This window comes from Somniosus microcephalus, chromosome 8 (assembly GCF_052327205.1).
Source record: "Somniosus microcephalus isolate GS21.2 chromosome 8, FLI_Smic_1.0, whole genome shotgun sequence".
Taxonomy (NCBI): Eukaryota; Metazoa; Chordata; class Chondrichthyes; order Squaliformes; family Somniosidae; genus Somniosus; species Somniosus microcephalus.
This window is the reverse complement of record NC_140994.1, coordinates 128,165,832-128,185,881: the sequence shown is the minus strand read 5'-3', so window position 1 is coordinate 128,185,881 and position 20,050 is coordinate 128,165,832. Positions and strand designations below refer to the sequence as shown.

The 20,050-nt window shown below is 45.6% G+C and overlaps 1 protein-coding gene across 1 annotated transcript in view; it reads right to left on the bottom strand.

Annotated features, from left to right (window-relative positions):
• Positions 1-3,050: 3,050 nt before the first annotated feature.
• LOC147113783 (transcription factor SOX-30-like) overlaps positions 3,051-20,050 on the bottom strand; it is a 146,742-nt gene continuing 129,742 nt past the window's right edge. Inside the window, exons 5-6 of the mRNA XM_085995111.1 lie at positions 7,317-7,818; positions 3,051-4,581 (exon numbers count right to left, since the gene is read on the bottom strand). Coding sequence (XP_085851237.1) covers positions 4,206-4,581; positions 7,317-7,818 — 878 coding nt within the window. The 3' untranslated portion in view covers positions 3,051-4,205. The remainder of the gene's footprint in view (positions 4,582-7,316; positions 7,819-20,050) is intronic.

Sequence of the window (20,050 nt, the reverse complement as noted above, 5' to 3'; positions counted from 1 at the left end):
TAAGACTGAGGCCTTCAACAGGTAAGACCAGGTGGGGATGAGGGGCTGAAAACAAGGGACAGGAAATCACTCCAAGGCCCTCTTCCTCCATCTGGTTACATAGGGGCCTTCCTCAGGTATCACACCAGGCTTCATCTGGGTAAGGAAGGAGTGGCCAGCGGTGGTCCTAGCAGCAGCAAGGAGACGAAAATTCAGGTCAGGCCAATGAGGCCTCACAACTCAATTTTGCTCCTGTTTCTGTAGAATAGCAGAAGACAATCCAGCCCTTAGTCTCAATGCCCCTGGCCTGAGAGGAATATTTGGCCAATGTTTTTATCCCTGGCCTTGTGTAGATATTGAACTGTGATATCCCTCAAAGTAGGATAGCTGGCTGAAACTGACACTCTAATGTCACACATGAGGAATGGCCACTTGGTCAAGGTACTGGCAGGTGAGCAGCACCCTAGGGAACCCTATCCCAACTTGAGTCAGCACCTTCATGGCAAAGCCCTCTTTCTAAACATTCATTTTAAATGCAGTGATGCACTGGTCTACACTTACATTTTTAATATTTTTATTTAAATTCCAATGCTGGCAAGCATTGTACCTGTGCACAGAACCTCACTTCTGCTGGATGGAAAGCAGGGCAGCATAACCCTGTCCTAAAATTTAACAACATTGAAAATGCTGTAAATGCACATGTCAAGAGAAAGTATGGATCGATGGTTCAGGCGTAGAGCTTTTGTCAGGGTGCCATTTGAAACATTAACCCATTTTGATTTCTGCTGTATCTTTTCAGCATTTTCTATTTTTAGTTCCGTTTCCTTCATTTGAAGCTTTATATTATTTGTGCAACTTTTTGCTGTTGCCTCACAACAGGTGTTGGCTGGTATCAAAGTGGTACCCGTGGTATAATGGCTGCATAATTCATCACTGTCCAGAACTGTCATTTGCAAAATCAATAAATTGAGCCTTATTTGTGATTTATTTATCAGTTTAGTGGGAGCCTTTTAACTGAAGAAAGAGAAAGTAAGAAATAAAGGGAAACAGAAGAGAGAAGAAAAAGACGGGTAAAGAGAAAAAGAACTAGATAAAGAACAAATTCTTATATTTATTTAGCAGCTTATCACATCCTCTGGTTATCCAATGCTCTTCACAACAAATGAATTACTTTTAAAGTGCAGTCACTGCTGTCACTGAAGAATTAACGTTAAATTAATTAATGTACAATATACATTGGCGTTGATAAAATAATTTTCTTTTGACAGCTTGCGATTGTAGTGTATGTGCCTTTAAGAGCCCCATGTGTGCTGTAATGCCGGTAATGGCCACTCAGGCTATATAAGCCTGTATGTTGTGTTATATCCGATAGTACCCCCCCAGACTTTGCTTAGTAAACACCTATGAACCAACTCCTGTCTTCAGTGTCTCTATCAACACACGAACACTACAGCGGGCATATTTTTTCCTCGGGACACCGCTAAATCTTTTATGTTGATGTGCTTGTCAGTGTCTGGCTCTGTTTATCTGTCATTCTTCTTCTCAGTTTTTCCCTTTCTTGAAGGTAGCATTCTTTTGACGGGGCCCATGGTTTCTTGGGCATCAGGCAATCTTCCTCTACCTCACTCAATTGGCTGCTCTTCATTTGTGAGCCTAGACAACAAGTGCCTGCAAGCTATTCAACCGCGGAGCCTGTACCCTGTCATCACCCAGTGTCCACACAGACATGCGCACTGGTAAGCTGCACGTATTCACCATTTTCTTGATATTCTCTGATTATTGATTAATACCTTTATTCACATTACCTCACTGATGATCACCACTAGCTCCCCAACAATTCCCACAATACCCTGCTGTTTCCATAAGGATGTTGTAATCAGTGGAGTTAATGAGGTCAAAAGACAAAGGTTAAAAGTATCAAGTAACGCAAACATTATTATCTATTTAGTCAACACTAGAGATCAGTGTTTAGTTGTTTGTTTGCGGTTGGTGGTGGTGAGAGTTCAAGCAGACCATCATTTCTCTTCTCCTTTCCTGGGATAGGTTCAGTGGCCCTCCAGTACCTCACCCAAGTGGCTATTCATCATATGTGAGCCTAGACAATGACTGTCAGCAAACTATTCAACCACAAAAGGCAACACACGTGTGCCAGCTCCAGTCCTGACTCAAGTTTCAGGCCACCGAGGGTAACTGGTAACTGCTCCAACTGGCTCAGCACAGACCACGACTCAAACTGATCTGTGTGGCTTAGTGCTACCCTGGGCTGTGTTTTTAGCAACTAGACTATCGGCTGTGCTCCAGAAGTATGCTCCGAATATATATAATGGAATAGTGTTGAGCTTCGCCTGATGTTGGTTTCATGAAGTTTCATTGAACAAAGGATGCTGCCCCATGACCAACTTTCCTATCCATAGTGGCACTGGAGAATACCTCATGGTGTCAGAGTGGGCCGAGCCCTACACAGGTCCCCAGGTGGTGAGATAGGTGTCCCAACAATATAAAATCACCAAGCTTTATCTGTACGTGAAATAAAAACAGAAAATGCTGGGAATACTCAGCAGGTCAGGCAGCATCTGTGGAGAGAGAAACAGAGTTAACCCTTCGACCTGAAACGTTAACTCTGTTTCTCTCTCCACAGATGCTGCCTGACCTGCTGAGTATTTCCAGCTTTTTCTGTTTTTATTTCAGATTTCCAGCACCCGCAGTATTTTGCTTTTTACGTGCCCGTGTTTCTAGGCTGGCAAATGGATTTTTCAAGACCCTTTAACATGGTGAAAATATCCCTTTAAGAACAAGAGCAAAAATAGCAGTGTCAATTGTTGAGAAAATTTTAAAAAGTGACCTGGTTAAAAGTAGTAGTGAAACATTAACAAACACTGGGATAAAAAGACAAAACTGCAAAGGCTGAAAGTATGAAATAAAAATGGAAACTGCTGGAAATGCACAGCATCTGTAAAGAGAAAAAAGCAGGTTAATGTTTCAGCACAGAGAACCCATGGCAGGACTTTGGACAATTGCTCAGAGTCCCAAAGCATCTTTATTCAAGCAATAAAAACACGCCAGAGATGGACTACAATAAATAGACATATTTATTATAACAATATATATGAATCTGTGATAATATTACAAGTTAGGGATGGCAAATTGATTCCCGTCCCTTCATCGTCCATCAATACTGGAATGTTCTGAACTGCTGCTACCGTTTTAAAAAGATTCAATAAAACAAATTGGTCTATGCCACAGAGTTTATGATAGTGTTAACTTCCATGCATTATGCTGAATTAAGAAAGCTCCCTGTGATCAAAAATACGGCGATTTGAATGCTGAACAGTCCTTGATGGCTTATAATAAATCATTTTACAAAATTAAAAACTGCTGAGGTTAAATAGATTTTCTCCCCCTCTTTAGGCCCCGTGCCACCTACCACTCCCTGGCCGAGGAAGTTGGCACTCAACCCGCTACTAGGTCTCTGTGCCAGTGCAGCTCTCTAACTTGTTGCTGGGAGGTGTGGAAGAGCAGACAGGGAGGAATCGGCATTTATCGTCCCTTCCCCCCCCACTCAGTGTCTACTTCTGACAGGGCTGTCTATGGTTGGCGAATGGCCATGCAGGGGAATCGTGAATGTCAACCACAGAGAGTCACTCCACGCTGCGGCGTGACAGTAGCTCTGGCATCCTGCCCATCTCAGGCCTCTGGGCACGAGTGTAATCGTGTTAACAGATTTTTAAAATAAGCCATAATGAACTGAAGCTTTATCATATGTGACAAGGGAGCAATTTTAAAAAACAATTATTTAAAAAAATGTAGGTTTAATGTTAGTTTCTTAAAATAGAACTCAAAAAGAAACTGTAACAATATGAACAACACTTACAGAAGTCGACTTGCAATAACCAGAATCACGAGCACTAACTAGTAGTTAGGTGTGTTTCAACTGAAATTTGAAACTGAATCAAAAGTAAAGGTCACTGAAGGCATTTTAAAATGTATCAATAACAATCTGTAACACCAACAATTTTTTCTTTTTTGTATTTTTTGTGTGCAAAGGATAAAATTATATTTTTAATGCTCGATATTTTCATGCATGGATGTTATAAACATCAAGTGCTCCCATGGAGACAAAACTGAGAATTCTCAGTTTGGTTTATTATAAATAAAAGAATCATCATTCCACAGAGATACTTTTTATGATGGTATGTTTAAAACAAATTGAATATTTTTTTTTTTAGCTACAGGCTTTTTAATACTTTGCCTTCTTGTTCGTCATCACTGTGGACCATCTCCACTCTTTGTGGCTGTGATGGAGCAGACATTGGGGTTGTGAAGACGTTTTCCAGTGCTCCAACGTCCAACTGTGGCACGGAGTTCAGGTACTCTTCTCCTCCCAGGCTGTTAGAGTGGGGTCCTTCCTCGATGCTGCTATTGCTCCTGGAGTCCGTGTTGCGTTGACAGTCGTCTGGGTACTCCCTAAAAGGGTAGTCTCTATTCAGCGCTGAGAACATAGCCTCGTGCTTCTGGTATCGGTCTTCGTAGTAGCCCAGGCATTCAGACATGCTGTTTGCAAAATCGCCGTAGCCATAGGGTGGTCTGCTGTAAGGACAAGTGCTGTAGTGGGAGAACAGATAGAATCAGTGTGATGTTTGCTGATTTTTCATGGGCACTGACTATCAGATAACAGATAGTAGGAGCATAGAGTGTGTTACAAAGGAGCAATGTAACAAATGGTTTGGAGGACATTATAAATGATAAGAGAAAAGTTTAGCAGCATCATTACTATCTTATAACATATTCCTAAAGTTGTTGTCCTTCCCCCACCCTAAACCCCCAATTTTCACCTCTTCTAAAGACATTACATTGATCTTCTGCTTAGCTGTTATGCTGGCTGAAGTGCAGGTGGGACTTCCACACATCCTAACGACGTGCCCCTGACCCAGGCCAGTTTTATGGCCCGTAGCGCATTAAATCATTTTGGTGCACTCACCAGCCTCCGCCAGGGGTTATTCTTGGAGCAGGATCAGAGACTGGCTGCAGCAGGCCTGGCACAGCATAATGTGGCCAGCAGGCCCCTGGCCTGTTCATTTTAAAATGAGCCCTCTGCTGCACATAGCAATGCTGTACCTAGGAACGCATAGGTGTCAAGAGTTGCTAGGGAGCAAATAACAGATATGACACAGTATGACATAATCCCATCATTTACATAGCATTTAAATACGCCAGCACATATTTAGAATCATAGAAGTTTACATCACAGAAGGAGGCCATTTGGGCAGATGCATTCTGTCTGTGCCCCCGTCACTTCTTCTGGGAAATCCTGAAATGGGCACGAGCAAGCACAGAGAGAAATAATGAATTAGTGAAAAGATAATGCCAAGCTTGGATTTTAATAACCTAAAGAAGGTAGGAGGAAGGTTGTGGGAAAGAATGATATAGAGTAGAAAGCTGTGTCTTGATTTCAAGTCAGTCGGGATATACAGAAAGGAAAGTTCAGAGGGGTACAGACCATAGAAGTGCAATAAAATAGGGAATGGTGAGAAAGGTTGCAAAAGGGATAGAGAGAAAAATGAGAGAGGGGTTTGTTGCGGGCTAGGGTGAGAGGGGAATGGTCTAGAAGAAAAAGCTTTTTTCTTGTATTCTATCTGGGAATTGGAGGGAACTGCTAGTAACATCTCCCCAGATGTGGGAGAGCAGTTGATTAATAGATACATTTCTCCAGGGGTTCTGACAATCTCCACCATTGAAACTCCATGGAAAGTCCAGCCATTCTTTAACTTTACATACAAAACTAATGTACCTCCAGCGTCTGTATCAAGCACTCTGAGGGCAAGTATAACAAAGCTAACTGCAAAGTAAAACTTCCTCTACTCTGTTCCCCCAAAAGGTTCCTTAGCCATGACCTCATAAGCGTGGCCACCAATGTACTAATGTTATATTTGTAAATTCTATATAAGCCATCCTTGTGGCTTCTGAGTGAGATTGTCAGTTAGTGTCAAAATGAGGTCACTGTATGTGCCTGTACCCATGACCACTAGGGGCTGGGTTGAAACTGCCCAAACTCATTTCATGCAAGACCCTTTTCAATTCCACATCCCAGAGATTATAGTCCACTGTGCCACCCAGTTCCCTTAACAGCTTTTTTAACAATGGGTTGATAATGTGCATTATGTGCTGGCCATATCCACAGGACTGCAAGCTGACATCACTCCATAATGTGAGGTCAGCTAATTTAAATATTTGAGGAATGTTCCCAGTGGGTATTGCATGATGCACTAGGAGAGCACCAGGGTTGTGAGGAAGGGTTATCAGACAGTTGTTAAAAGGGTGCTGGCTGCCTTTAAAGATGTGCTGGGCCCTGAAGATCCTGAGGGCTTGCTCCTCCGATGCAAGTGTGATGGAACAGAATCGCCATTCACCCACCATGTCCCAAATTCCATTTGCACAGACAAGCAGGTGTACTGTGCCTGCAAGGGTGTTTCAGTGGCGGCTGCCCCAATCTGCCTGCCAAAGATGGAACAGCGTACAGATGGAGATGCCCCCAGATTTTTTAGACCAAAAAATAAATTGACCAAAAAATAGTTTTAGCTTCCATTGGAGCCTTGGTCCCTGCAGACTAAGTTAATCAAACCTCTCCAGGATCCATTACTTTGTCTAGTAAAGGTTTGCGGCCTTTCGAAAGGTCTCAGTAAGACTCATGTCAGCAATCAGGGGAAAGGAGTTATAAGATCTGCCCATCTCCCCCATGCCACCCCTGCCCCCCACCCCCACAACGGAATTTAAAGGTGCACTGCAAATGGGATGGATTCCTGGCAAAACCAGTTTCCTTCCTAAATTCCTGGACCCCGGACAGAAATTTTGCTTCCTGCTCCAGGAATTTCAGGGCCCTCATTTTTACAAGCCTTCACAAGAAATATCTGATGTGTGGATTAAGTGTTGGGGACTATGGGGCAAGAGGTAGCCCGATGTGAAGGAGGGGTCCAACCGACACGGGAGAAGCTCCATTTGTTCGAAGGCTTTCCTTGAAGCACCTGTTGCAAACAGCACTGAGCGTCTGGGGTGCTAATTTGGTGCTCCAGGTGCATTATGGTGCTTGCCCGTAACTTACATAGAAATTGGGGCCCCAATGAGCCTTGCAAACAGTATGTTGGCCCAATTGTGTAAGATCCTTCTGCACACTTATACTAACACACATAAATATCTGAATTACTAGGCATCCCAACACACTAGGTTATCTCCTACAACAACTTAAAACAAGTATATTTCCAGATCTCACTTGATGCAACATTTCTATGTAAATTAAATTCTAAGCATGAAGATATTGCAATTATGAATCTGATTCTACGTACCTTGAAGGGAAGTAGGGTGGTCCAGGCAAGAAATAGGGATGGTGAAAAGGAAATCGGGCAGCAGCTCCAAACATATTAGCAGCATGCCCCATTGGTGGATGCTGGTAAGCATGTGGATGTGGAAGAGTTGCTGAAGGTATTAGTGGTGGATTTCTGGGGCAGTTGGAAACAGTGGGTATCTCCTTTTGTGCTGGTACTTCAGGCATGGTACCTCTGTTGTGGGTATTATTAGTTTCACTGGTAGAATTTATTTTGCCAACATCCACTGACATTGTAGGTATCCTTTGCTCTGCACAATTAGACACTGCACTTGGACCAGGAACCTCGTGATGGACCTCATTCCTACTGTGTCCTGGAGGACAGGTGGCTGGCACAGTGGGGTGGCTGGATATGCTTTGAGTAGGCAGACCAACCTGGACGGGATTTGTTTGTGGATAAAGTATAATTGAATTTGGACGAGGACCTTGAGCAACTGGCATGCGCAGAGACTGGCTTTGACCTGCTGGAAAACCAAGACATCACACATTATAGGAAAAGGCATTATTAAGTCTGTTGAAACATATTATTACAGCTCCAAATTATATAAACAAATATTGCTTTCATCAAGAATGACATGAAATATTTTAAAACAATTAACACTAAATCGTTCCTTGGCCTGAACACTTATGGTTTTCAATACCCTTCTACTTCATTCAGTCACTGAAGGTTTCAGTTTTACAGGACATCGATGTTGCCATTTGGTGGGATTTTTAAAATTGTCCCATTCAAACTACATCATCAGTCCCAGTTATGGACTACTGCCAATGGCTGACTGACATGTTGAGCAAGATTCCTTACAAAATCCAGATGCTGAGTAAAAGGGACATGAGCTAACCTACCTGGTCTTAATGCTATATTGGCACAGACAAAAAAATTTCAAATGTAAGAAGTCACACAACACCAGGTTATAGTCCAACAGTTTTATTTGAAATCACAAGCTTTCGGAGCGCTGCTCCTTTGTCAGGTGAAGTGGAGAGATGCATAAAGACACAGCTTATATAGTCAGAGAATAATGCGAGATGATTACAGGAAATCTTTCTAACTGCCATTTATCACACCTCGACAGAGAGATAATCACAGCAATCAAAGTTGTGAATGGTGTCCAAACAGGTTAGTCAGGAAAACATTACATCAAAGAACAATGAGGTGGGGTCACAAGGGGTCAAATATTGCAGATGCTGGGGTCTGTATGAAAAACAAAAAACAGACAAAAAAACATTTTTTTTGCTGGAAATCACAGCAGGTCCGGCCGCATCTGTGTAGAGAGAACAAGCCAATGACGACTCGAGTCTGGGTGACCCTACGTCAGGTGGGGTTACATGTAGCGTGACATGAACCCAAGATCCCGGTTGAGGCCGCAAGTTCCGCACTCATGAGGACGGCCTCAACCAGGATCTTGGGTTCATGTCACGCTACATGTAACCCCACCTGACGTAGGGTCACCCAGACTTGAGTCGTCGTTGGCTTGTTCTCTCTACACAGATGCGGCCGGACCTGCTGTGATTTCCAGCAAAAAAAATGTTTTTTTGTCTGTTTTTGTTTTTCATACAGACCCCAGCATCTGCAACATTTGACCCGTTGTGACCCCACCTCATTGTTCTTTGATGTAATGTTTTCCTGACTAACCTGTTTGGACACCATTCACACCTTTGATTGCTGTGATTATCTCTCTGCCGAGGTGTGATAAATGGCAGTTAGAAAGATTACCTGTAATCATCTGGCATTATTCTCTGACTATATAAGCTGTGTCTTTATGCATTTCTCCACTTCACCTGATGAAGGAGCAGCGCTCCGAAAGCTTGTGATTTCAAATAAAACTGTTGGACTATAACCTGGTGTTGTGTGACTTCTTACATTTGTCCACCCCAGTCCAACACCAAAAAAATTTCAACAATCCCCAATATCACTGCAGCAAGCAGCAACAGTAGCACAAGGCAATACCACTCATCAGCAGTCCATGAACCTCTATGCAAAGCCAATTCTCTATCACTCTGTACTTTAGTAATATGTACATTAAATTGCAGTTTTTGTGAACAATGCCAACAATGTATAAATTTATTACTGTGTGTTATAACTCAGAACAATTACAATAAAAGTTATATAAATGAATAACAATGTATCATTATACACAGTTCTAAATAAATAGAATTACATAATTACATTTAGTTCATTAGTGTCTTCCTGTAGGATTCTGCTGCTTTTCCTTACATTTTAGAGCCGTATTTAACTCCTCCTTTGTTGTATATTACAGTTCTTTTTCCAGCATTTTAAAATCTATTCACAGGGCTACTACACCTTCCAGCTCTCTCTTCATGAAATTAGTTAGCATATTTGAACTCTTGACCTCAACCTTTTTTGGTTGGCTGTGAGAGGCACTCCTACCTCATTGTGCCCCTTCTGATGGAGGATCTCAGTTGGAATTTAATTGGCCTTTCTCTTTAAGATACTGATTGACCTGCTGTGAAATTCAAGCATTTTCTAATTTCATTTCTGAATTCTAGTATTTGTGATTTTTCATTTTATTATTGCACTTGACTTCTTGAAGCCCCAAGCAGCATTTTGGAAGTGCCAAACTCCATTTGCCATAAACCATGTCCATTAACCCCAACTCTGCAAGTACCTTGGGTGTGATGTGATATTTACAATGCGGGGAACTAACCATATAACATCAATGTTCATTCAAATCATCTAAACATCACATTAGCATGCTATCTATATAATGCAACTTCCTTGAAATATTATCACTTTCACTGCACAAAATTATATCTCTTGTCAATACAAATTTGTATAATATATCTTTTTGCAGGCATTTGCTTCACACAAGGATGATACCAGAACTGAGAGGTTTTGTTCTATCAGGAAAGATTGAACAGGCTGGGGCTCTTTTCTCAAGAAAATAGTAGCCAGGGGGGCGGGGGGGGCGGTGCAGGGTGACCTGATCGAGGCATTTAAGATTATGAAAGGGTTTGATAGGGTGCTTCCACTTGTGGGGGAGATCAAAACTCGGGGCCATAAATATAAGATAGTCACTAATAAATCCAATAGGGAATTCAGGAGAAACTTCCTTACCAGAGAATGGTTAGAATGTGGAACTCACTACGACAATGAGTTGAGGCTAATAGCATAGATGCAGTTAAGAGGAAGCTAGATAAACACATGAGGGAGAAAGGAATAGAAGGTTATTCTGATAGGGTTAGATGAAGAGGGTTGGAAGGATGCTCGTGTGGAGCATACATGCTGGCATTGACCCGTTGGGCCGAATGGCCTGTTTCTGTGCTGTATATTCCATGTAAGTCCATTGCATGCTGTTGGTAAGATTGTTTTATTGAACCTCCAGCAAGTATAAACACAAGACCTGCTGTAGCTGCACCTGAATATTTTACATTATTTTAGCAGCTATCAGTAAGACAGAAATAGAATCCATGTGGATAGAGATAAAAGATAATAAAGGATCAATCACATTAATAGGGGTAGTCTACAGACCACCTAATAGTGGAAGGGAGGTGGAGGAAGAAATATGCAAACAAATTAGGGAAATGAGTAAAAAACACAGAATAATAATCATGGGGGATTTCAACTACCCCAATATTAATTGGACAGAAGAGGTAGGTAAAAGGGATAAGGGAATGGAGTTCCTACAATGTGTAGAAGACTCCTTTCTAATCCAATATGTAAGAAGCCTGACAAGGGAGGATTTGTTACTAGATCTAGGAATGGGGAATGAACCAGAGCAGATAAGAGAAGTAAAAGTAGAGGAACATCTAGGCAATAGTGACCATAATATAGCATTTTTTAAGATAATAATTGAGAGGGACATAAGTATGACGAAGAGGGTAATAGATTGGAGAAAAGCCGATTTTGAGGGGCTGAGAATAGCACTTGGGAAAATAAAATGGACAATAATATTGGCAAACAATGATGTAGAACAGCAATGGGAAACATTTAAAACGGTGTTCAACAGAGTCCAGGAAAAATATATTCTGCTAAAAAACAAGAACAAGCTAAACACTAATGGTGAATAAAGACATAAGGGAAAAATTGAGGGTAAGGAAAGAGGCATACACTAAGTAAATGGACAGCAGGGGAGAGCATGACAAGGGAGAATATGAAGAGATTAGGAGAGAAGTAATAAAAACAATTAGGAAGGAAAAGGAGAACTATGAAATTAAATTATCAAGGAACATAAAACAAAATAGTAAAATATTCTACAGGCACATAAATAAAAAAAGGAAAGTTGGGATGGGAATAAGGCCACTAAGGGATGGTCAGGATCAAAACATAGGCAGTAGCGAAATGGTGAAAATATTAAATAAATACTTTGCTTCAGTATTTACCAGAGAGACAGATCAAGTGGACATGACATCGGAAAATGAGATTAGAAATGATATATTATGGAGGATTACATAGGATATACAGTACAGAAACAGGCCATTCGGCCCAACCAGTCCATGCCAGCTCCACTCTCATAACCGCATTTAAAATAAAGAGGAGAAATATTAAATAAACTGATCAAACTAAAAGAGGATAATACCCCTGGTCCAGACAGATTACATCCAGGGAACGATAGACCACTCAGCTTAACATCAGTGGTAAGAAAAATAATGGAATCCATAATAAAGGAAAAAATAAAAGAACATCTAGAAACCAAAAATATAATAAGGAATAGTCAGCATGGATTTCAAAAGGGAAAGTCTTGCTTGACTAACCTCACTGAATTCTTTGAAGAGGTAACAGAGAGAGTAGGCAAAGGTAATTCTGTAGATGTAATTTATAGAGATTTCCAAAAGGCCTTCGATAAGGTACCACGTAATAGACTAATGAATAAGGTCAGAGAATGCAGAGTCAGGAGAAAAGTAGCAGAATGGATAGCTAACTGGCTTCAAGACAGAAAGCAGAGGTAAAGTAGGGGTAAAGTGTAGCTATTCAGAGTGGCAGAAGTTGGAAAGTGGGGTCCCACAAGGATCAGTGCTGGGACCACTGTTCACAATTTATATTAACGATTTAGACTTTGGAATCGAAAACACAATTTCTAAATTTGCGGATGATACCAAAGTGGGGGAATAGTCAATACTGAGGAGGACTGCAACAAATTACAAGAACACATTAATAAACTTGCAGAATTGGTATATAATTGGCAAATACATTTCAACACAGATAAATGTGAGGTATTACATTTTGGTAAGAAAAATAAGGAGGTCACATATTACTTGGAACATAAGAATCTTAATGGGGTAGAAGAGCAAAGGGATCTTGGAGTATAAATACACAAATCACCAAAAGTAGCAATGCAGGTTAATAAGGCCGTAAAAAAGCAAACCAAGCACTAGGGTCTATTTCTAGAGGGATAGAATTGAAAAATAGAGAAGTTATGCTAATCTTGTATCGAATCTTGGTTAGACCACACTTGGAGTATTGTGTACAATTCTGGGCATCATATTATAAAAAGGATATAGAGGCACTGGAGAGGATGCAAAAAAGGTTTACAAGGATGATACCAGAAATGCGAGATTATATCAGGAAAGGATGAACAGGCTGGGTCTCTTTTCTTTTGAAAAAAGGCTGAGGGGTGACCTAATAGAGGTCTTTAAAATTATGAAAGGTTTTGATAAAGTAGACACAGAGAGAATGTTTCCACTTGTGGGGAAGAGCAAAACTAAAGGCCATCAATATAAGAGAGGCACCAAGAAATCAAATAGGGAAATCAGAAGAAAATTTTCTACCCAGAGAGTGGTGAGAATATGGAACTCGCTACCACAGGGAGTAGTTGAAGCAAATAGTATAGATCCATTTAAGGGGAGGCTAGATAAGCATATGAGGGAGAAGGGAATAAAGGGTTATGCTGATAGATTTAGATGAGGAAAGACGGGAGGAGGCTCGTGGAGCATAAACGTCGGCATGGACTGGTTGGGCCGAATGGCCTGTTTCTCTGCTGTACATCCTATGTAATCCTTTGTAATTTTAAGTCCATACAGGGTAACAGCAGAAATGCTTCCCATAGTGTTTTTCCTGTTTGCGGTGTTCCCTGATAGTATTTCCATAAGGAACCTTGATTTGTGAATACACTAGAACTTCAATTATCCATAAGAATTACAATGGGAGTTGGGGTTTAGTTGTGAAGGAATAGCCATGATTCAGAGAAATACATGATACTATGAACAGATTTCTAATATCTATATATATAAAGCGGCTCTTCTGTCTGTCTGTCCGCCTGGTCTCTATACGTTTGGAAGTTACAGAGCGTACCGACGCGCACGTCGCCTCAAAAGAAAGCTTGTGATTCCGGACCGGTCATAGGCGTATTTACGTTTCGGCCGGACAAAAATCCCGCCCGCGGTATCCCAAAAACGTTCAGCGTTCCGCTCATTAGCATCTCATTAGCGACCGTGTGGCGTCGAGGTCTTCCTACAGTTGAGTGTCGAGTGACTCGACGATTGACCAATCCTACGCTTCGGTGACCTGACCGGTCGACCAATCCGTGCGTGTGTGGGCGGGCCTTATCCTTCTGAACCGAGGTGAGTGGCCGCCATCTTGATTTTCCACGATTTTTTCCCCCACACTTTCTGTGTGTTAGGGAACTAAGGTAAATATTTCAATTATGTGTTAGGCAATTAATTAACAATTTATTTGAGTTTTATATTGTGTTTAGCAACCCCCCCCCCACTCCTCCTCACCCTCGCGCAGGGGGGACTCGGGGCCTGAAGCTGAAAAAATTTCTCTCTCTCTCTCTCTTTCTTCCCTCTCTCCTTCTCCTCTTCCCTCTCTCTCCTTCTCCTCTTCCCTCTCTCCTCTTCCCTCTCTGTCTCTCTCTACTTCCCCCTCTCAGGTGTCGCGGACGGAGCGCGGGCGCGCCGCCCGAAGTTTCCCGCTCGCTAACGGCCTTGCCGGCTCCCACGGGCCGCTCGCACTGACCGCGCATGCGCCGCCCGCACTCACCGCGCATGCGCCGCCCACACTCACCGCGCATGCGCTGCCCGCCCGCCCGCAGCGGCCGTCCATCAGCCGCGCGATACGCGGGGGACCTCAGCAACGGCACCGGACCGCAGGCGCTAGGCAGGGGGAGGGGCCGGAGAGAGGGACAGAGGGGAGTGGGGGAGGGGAGGGGTTGGGGGGGGGGAGAGGGAGACAGGGAGGGAGGGGAGGGGAGGGGAGGGAGAGGGAGACAGGGAGGGAGGGAGACGGGGAGGGAGGGAGAGGGGGGGAGGGAGGGAGAGAGGGGAGGGGAGGGAGAGAGGGGAGGGAGGGATAGGACAGGGAGAGGACATGACAGGGAGAGGGGGGACACACAGGGGCAGGGAGACCAAACGCCCCAAAATTGCCCTCGCGCCCCAAAATTGCCCTCGCAACGCGGGGCTCCCCAGCTAGTTATTAATAAAAGACATACTGGGGCAGAAATTCAGTTGTTAGCGCCAGCCGCTAGCGCCTTAAGAGGGCGATAAGTGGGGCGCGAAGCAGCTAGCGCCCGGGCGCGGCGAGACCTGCGCCTCTCGCGAAATTGAGCGGACATTTAGCAGCGGCGCAAAACTGCAATGCCCGCTCAGCTGCGCACGCAGGTCCTTACGTCATTTCATGGTGCAACGCCCTTGGTGCGCCCCGAACCGGAACTTCAGTGGCGCCCCCCTTCTTTCCGCCTGGCGCTCCCAGCGACTGGAACGGTTCCCAGTCGCTGTGGTGTTGGGGGGTGCTATTTAAAGGGGGCTCTTCCTGGCTTCTTAGTGGTAGCCATTTTTGGACCACTCCTTCTGTGTGAGAGACAGAGAGATTTGCAGAGCGACAAAGGGAGAGAGCTTTCTGCATTCAGTCAGCGCTCGCACAGGTACTTCTGGCTTCTGACCAGAACTTTGCAGTTGGATTGATTTTTCAGTGCCATAGCCTTGATCACAGAATCACAGAAACCCCACAGTGCAGATAGAGGCCATTTCGGCCCATCGAGCCTGCACCGACACATATCCCACCCGATCCCTGTAACCCCTACACCAACACATATCCCACCCTATCCCCGTAACCCCACGTATTTAATCCCCCTAACACTAAGGGTCAATTTATCATAGCCAATCAACCTAACCCGCACATCTTATGGGGGCTGCAATGGATGGAAACGTTGGGTTTCTCCATTGCATTGAGAGGGCTCAGAGACGCCGAGAGAGAGTGCCAATCATGGCCAGACAGAGGAGGGCCAACAGGCGTCGGCACAGGTGGCCTTACCCTCCCAGGGTATACTGCCAGCAGTTCTCCTACCTCAACATGTCTGAGGAGCAGTGTATTCGGAGGCTTCGATTCAGAAGGGAGGTGGTCACTGAGCTCTGCCACCTGCTTCAGACAGATCTGCAGCCTCAGCTGAGGAGAAGGACGTCTCTGTCGGTGGCAGTGAAGGCGACAGTGGCTCTCAACTTCTATGCCACCGGCTCCTTCCAATCCGCTTCTGGGGACATTGCCAATGTCTCCCAGTTCGCGGTGCATTGCTGCATCCGCCAAGTCACGTATGCCCTCTTCAAAAGGAGACGTCAGTACATTTCCTTCTCCATGACCCTGGACAAGCAGCAAGAGTGCGCAATGGGATTTGCAAGAATAGCGGCCTTCCCCATGGTCCAGGGCGCCATTGACTGCACGCATGTGGCTTTGAGGGCGCCGCAAGAGAATGCCGAAGATTACCGCAACCGGAAGCGGTTCCATTCATTGAACGTGCAGTTGGTGTGTGACCACAGACAGTTGATACTAGCTGTCAATGCCCGCTTTCCAGGCAGCAGCCACGACGCCTTCATCCTGCACCAGACTTCTGTGGCAGACCTTTTCAAAGCCCCGGCTCACCCAGGAGGCTGGCTTCTCGGGGACAAGGGCTATCTTTTGTGCACCTGGCTGATGACCCCGCTCCGTGCGCCCAGCACCCCTGCTGAAGAACGATACAATGACAGCCATCAAGCGACCAGGAACATCATTGAGCACACAATCGGCATGCTAAAGCAACGGTTCCGCTGTCTGGACCATTCCGGGGGAGCCCTTCAGTACTCACCTGAGCGAGTCTCCCATTTCGTTGTAGTGTGCTGCATGCTGCATAACCTGGCTATCCTCAGGACTCAGCCACTGCCAGCAGGCATTGGAGCACCACCAGAGGAGGAGGAGGAGGAGCACCAAGACGGGAGGGAGGCACAAAGTGCAAGGGCCGTCCGTCAGCGGCTTATTGCAAGTCGGTTCTAGGTCCCCTCTGAGGGAATGGCTTGTGCCATTAAAAGAACATGAAATGGAACGGTTCCGCAAACCCTGAGCCGGTCAAGGCAACAAATAGTTCAAAGAGCAAACATGCACAATCTGAATAAAGACAATTATTTATTTAACAAACTCTGTGCCCTTCCCGCATGACAAAGAAATACAGAGAAACCCCCCAAAAAAGTCAGACACATAACTGGCTCTCATAACCTGGAGACAATGAACAAAAGAGTTAACCAAAAATGACAATGATCCTCGGCCTTCACTAAAAAATTTCACAGCATTTTGCCACACCTCCTACTTTTTGGCCTGCGAGGGTGATCTGCTTCGCTTGCGAGATTGGCCCCTTCCCACCCTGCAGCTCCTCCGCAATGGGACTCCAGTGGCTGCAGCAAGGCTGGGGGAAGGCTGCTGAGTGTCAGAAAGTGAGTCAGCAGATGCCCTTGGGGGACGGCCTGGACCAGCTCTGGGCCTGGAGGGCCCGGCTGCTGACTGCTCCAACTCTGCATGGGTGGCAGCAGTCTGTCCTACGGGTGGTGGCAGCTGCAGTGGAGGAGTGACAGTGTTGGCAGCAGGAATGCTGCCATCCTGACAGAGCACAGGCACTCCCTGGTCAGATGACACACTGGTACTCCCACGGGGCAGCACTGCAGCATGCGGAGCAATCTGCTGAAGCACAGACTGCTGGCCTGCTGCAGACTGGCGAGGGCCCCGGCGAATCCTGCCCGATCCAACAAGGGTGGCAGCAGTCAGTGCTCGTGTGGCCCTAATCTGTGTCTGCATCAGACCAGCCACTGACTGCATGGCACGACTAAGCACTTGCGTGGAAGCCGCCTGTGCTGCACCGAAGTCCTGCAGGCTCCTTGCCTATGCTGCACCGAAGTCCTGCAGACTCCTTGCCTGTGCTGCACCGAAGTCCTGCAGACTCCTTGCCAGTACTGCACCGAAGTCCTGCAGACTCCTTGCCTGTGCTGCCCCGAAGTCCTGGACACTCCTTGCCAGTGACTCTATGGAGTCAGGCATCCTTGCCACTGCAGCCATGAGCTCAGTGTGCCTCTGTTCCGCCTGGGCGCCCATTTCAGCGAGGAGCCGCACCTCTTCTGCGCTCACTGTAGCCGGACTGGAGGCCAGACTCTCCCTCCGGGGAGAAGGCCGCCGAGCTTCCCTACCCCCACCCCCTGCATTGCTGCAGCCCGCTGGGCCCCGGAGCTTCACCCTCCTCAGACCCTTCCCCCCTGCTCCCCTCCAGGGAAGACGTGTCCCCATTATGGCCGTGGGCTGCCTCGGCTGAGGGTGGCACTTATGGTCCGGCTTCCTCTTCCTGCTCGCCTTCAGAATCACTCACAGTGGCAGCTTGAGGGCCCGCCTCCTCACCTGGCGAAACAGCACCTGAAAGCAGGGAGGTACAAGAGTTGCTTTAGCGTGAGGACAGGGCGGCAGCGAGGGAGGCATGCGTGCTGCAATGCACTGCATTGGTTCGATAATGACAAAGGATGCTGGTGTGAGGCACAAGTGGAAGGAGAGAGGTCAAAAAGGTGATGACCTTACCATTGCTGTCCAGAACGGGGTCGGCATCTCCAGTGGCGACGGGGCCAATCATCCGGCCTGCCATAATCCGTTCCACTCGCTGCTCCAGATCGCTGAGGTCTTTAAGTTCAGGACGGCCTCCCCCGGTCCATTGCTGCTGCCTCCTATTGTGCGCCAGCTTGCCCTGCAAGAGAAAGGACGGGCTCTGAGTACAGTGTGAAGCCCTGATCTTGGCTGCACTGCCTCCCATGGTGGAATAGCCCTTACAGTGTGAAGCCCTGATCTTGGCTGCACTGCCTCCCATGGTCGAATAGCCCTTACAGTGTGAAGCCCTGATCTTGGCTGCACTGCCTCCCATGGTTGAATAGCCCTTACAGTGTGTAAAGTGGTGAATGTGCATGTGAGTTTCATGAAAGGCCCATAGGTGTTGGATGAGGGCTGGGCATTGGGGCTTTCAGGACCCTTTGGCCATAAAGTGAGGTGCACATGCAGAGATGAAGAGGATACTGGAAAGGGTACTCACCCTGACAACCCGAGTGAGGTCGTTGAACTTCTTCCTGCATTGCACAGGGGTCCTAGGTACCATGCTGCTGGAGGTCACTCTGTGTGCCACCTCCCTACAAGCTTTTCGATATTCGTTGGGCAGCGGCCTCCTGCCACTGTCCGGAAACAGGATAGATTGCCTGTGCTCCACTGCGCCAACCAGAACCTTCAGGGCCCCCTCACTGAACTGCTGCGTTCGCTCCCTGGCCCTCTCCATTGTCCTAGGCATTAGAATGTCGCAGCAGGTCTGTCCAGGCTGAGAATCAGGGCTCTGATGTGCAAAGCGTGGCTGCAAGCCAAATCGACCCTCCCCCTTTAAGAGGTGACCGGTGCCAGCGTGTCTGCCTGCAATCGCTAACTGGCCGCACCTGTGCTGCACCCGCCCTCGGTGGTAGCGCCTCGCCTCTCCGGCTTAGCGCCTTAGGACAGTCGTGCAGCGCCTGCTTTAGCGCACCAAGCACCTCTTGGGGCGAAGCAAGTCAATTTCGCTAAAGGTGGCGATAATTTGCGCCGGGCGCTAAATTTAGCGCACGCTCAACTATAGCGCCCTAAACGTGGCGATACTGAATTTCTAGGCCACTGGGTTTAAAAGACACAAGTCTCAGCAGAAAGGCTGTAAACAGAAATACAGGCTTCTGAGAAAAGATCAGTTGATAACAAAGTTGTAAACAAGCTTTGAAATGGGAATTAGTTAAATATTCTAAAACAATGAAAGATTGAAGCAAACCATTGGTGGTTCCGAAAGGTCTACGGTTTGCAACAAACACAATGGGAAGACCCAAGTGAGGTGTAAAAAACCAACACGTTGGAACAGAAACACAAACATTAAAAGAGGCATGTGCCTTTGAAAACATGACATCAATTAAAGAAACCTGCTGGTCAAATAGTTTTATGTTAAACTTGGATGACAGGAAACACGATTAAATATGCAATCAATTGAGATAGCTAGAAAACAAGTAAACACACAGTTAAAGTGGTTTTGATTTACATATAGTAAAAACCATACTAACAAGACTTTGAAGATATAACCTCAATAGAAGACACCAAGCAATTGCATTGTGTTTGTATTAAACTTGAAGCAGAACGGAGTCAAAATGTCTGCTAAAAAGCAGTTAAGCCAATATTAAGAATCTTTGATAAGAAAGGTGATGCGCTATCAATTACTCATAAAAGACTGGGAGTTAAGAGAGTAACTAAAAGCTTTTATTAACAAAAGAATGAAGGTCTGCCTCGAGTGGTCGACCGGTCCAGAAATACAAAGGGCTGGGGAGCAGTCACCTTTATACTAGGACTTGTGGGAGGAGTCAGCCGAGGCATGTCCAGGCATGTACACAGTGGAATACAAACAGTGGTTTACTACAAAAGGCATCAAACAGAAACCATAGCTGTCATTGTTTTTATGATAGTTTTTGGAACACCTAAAA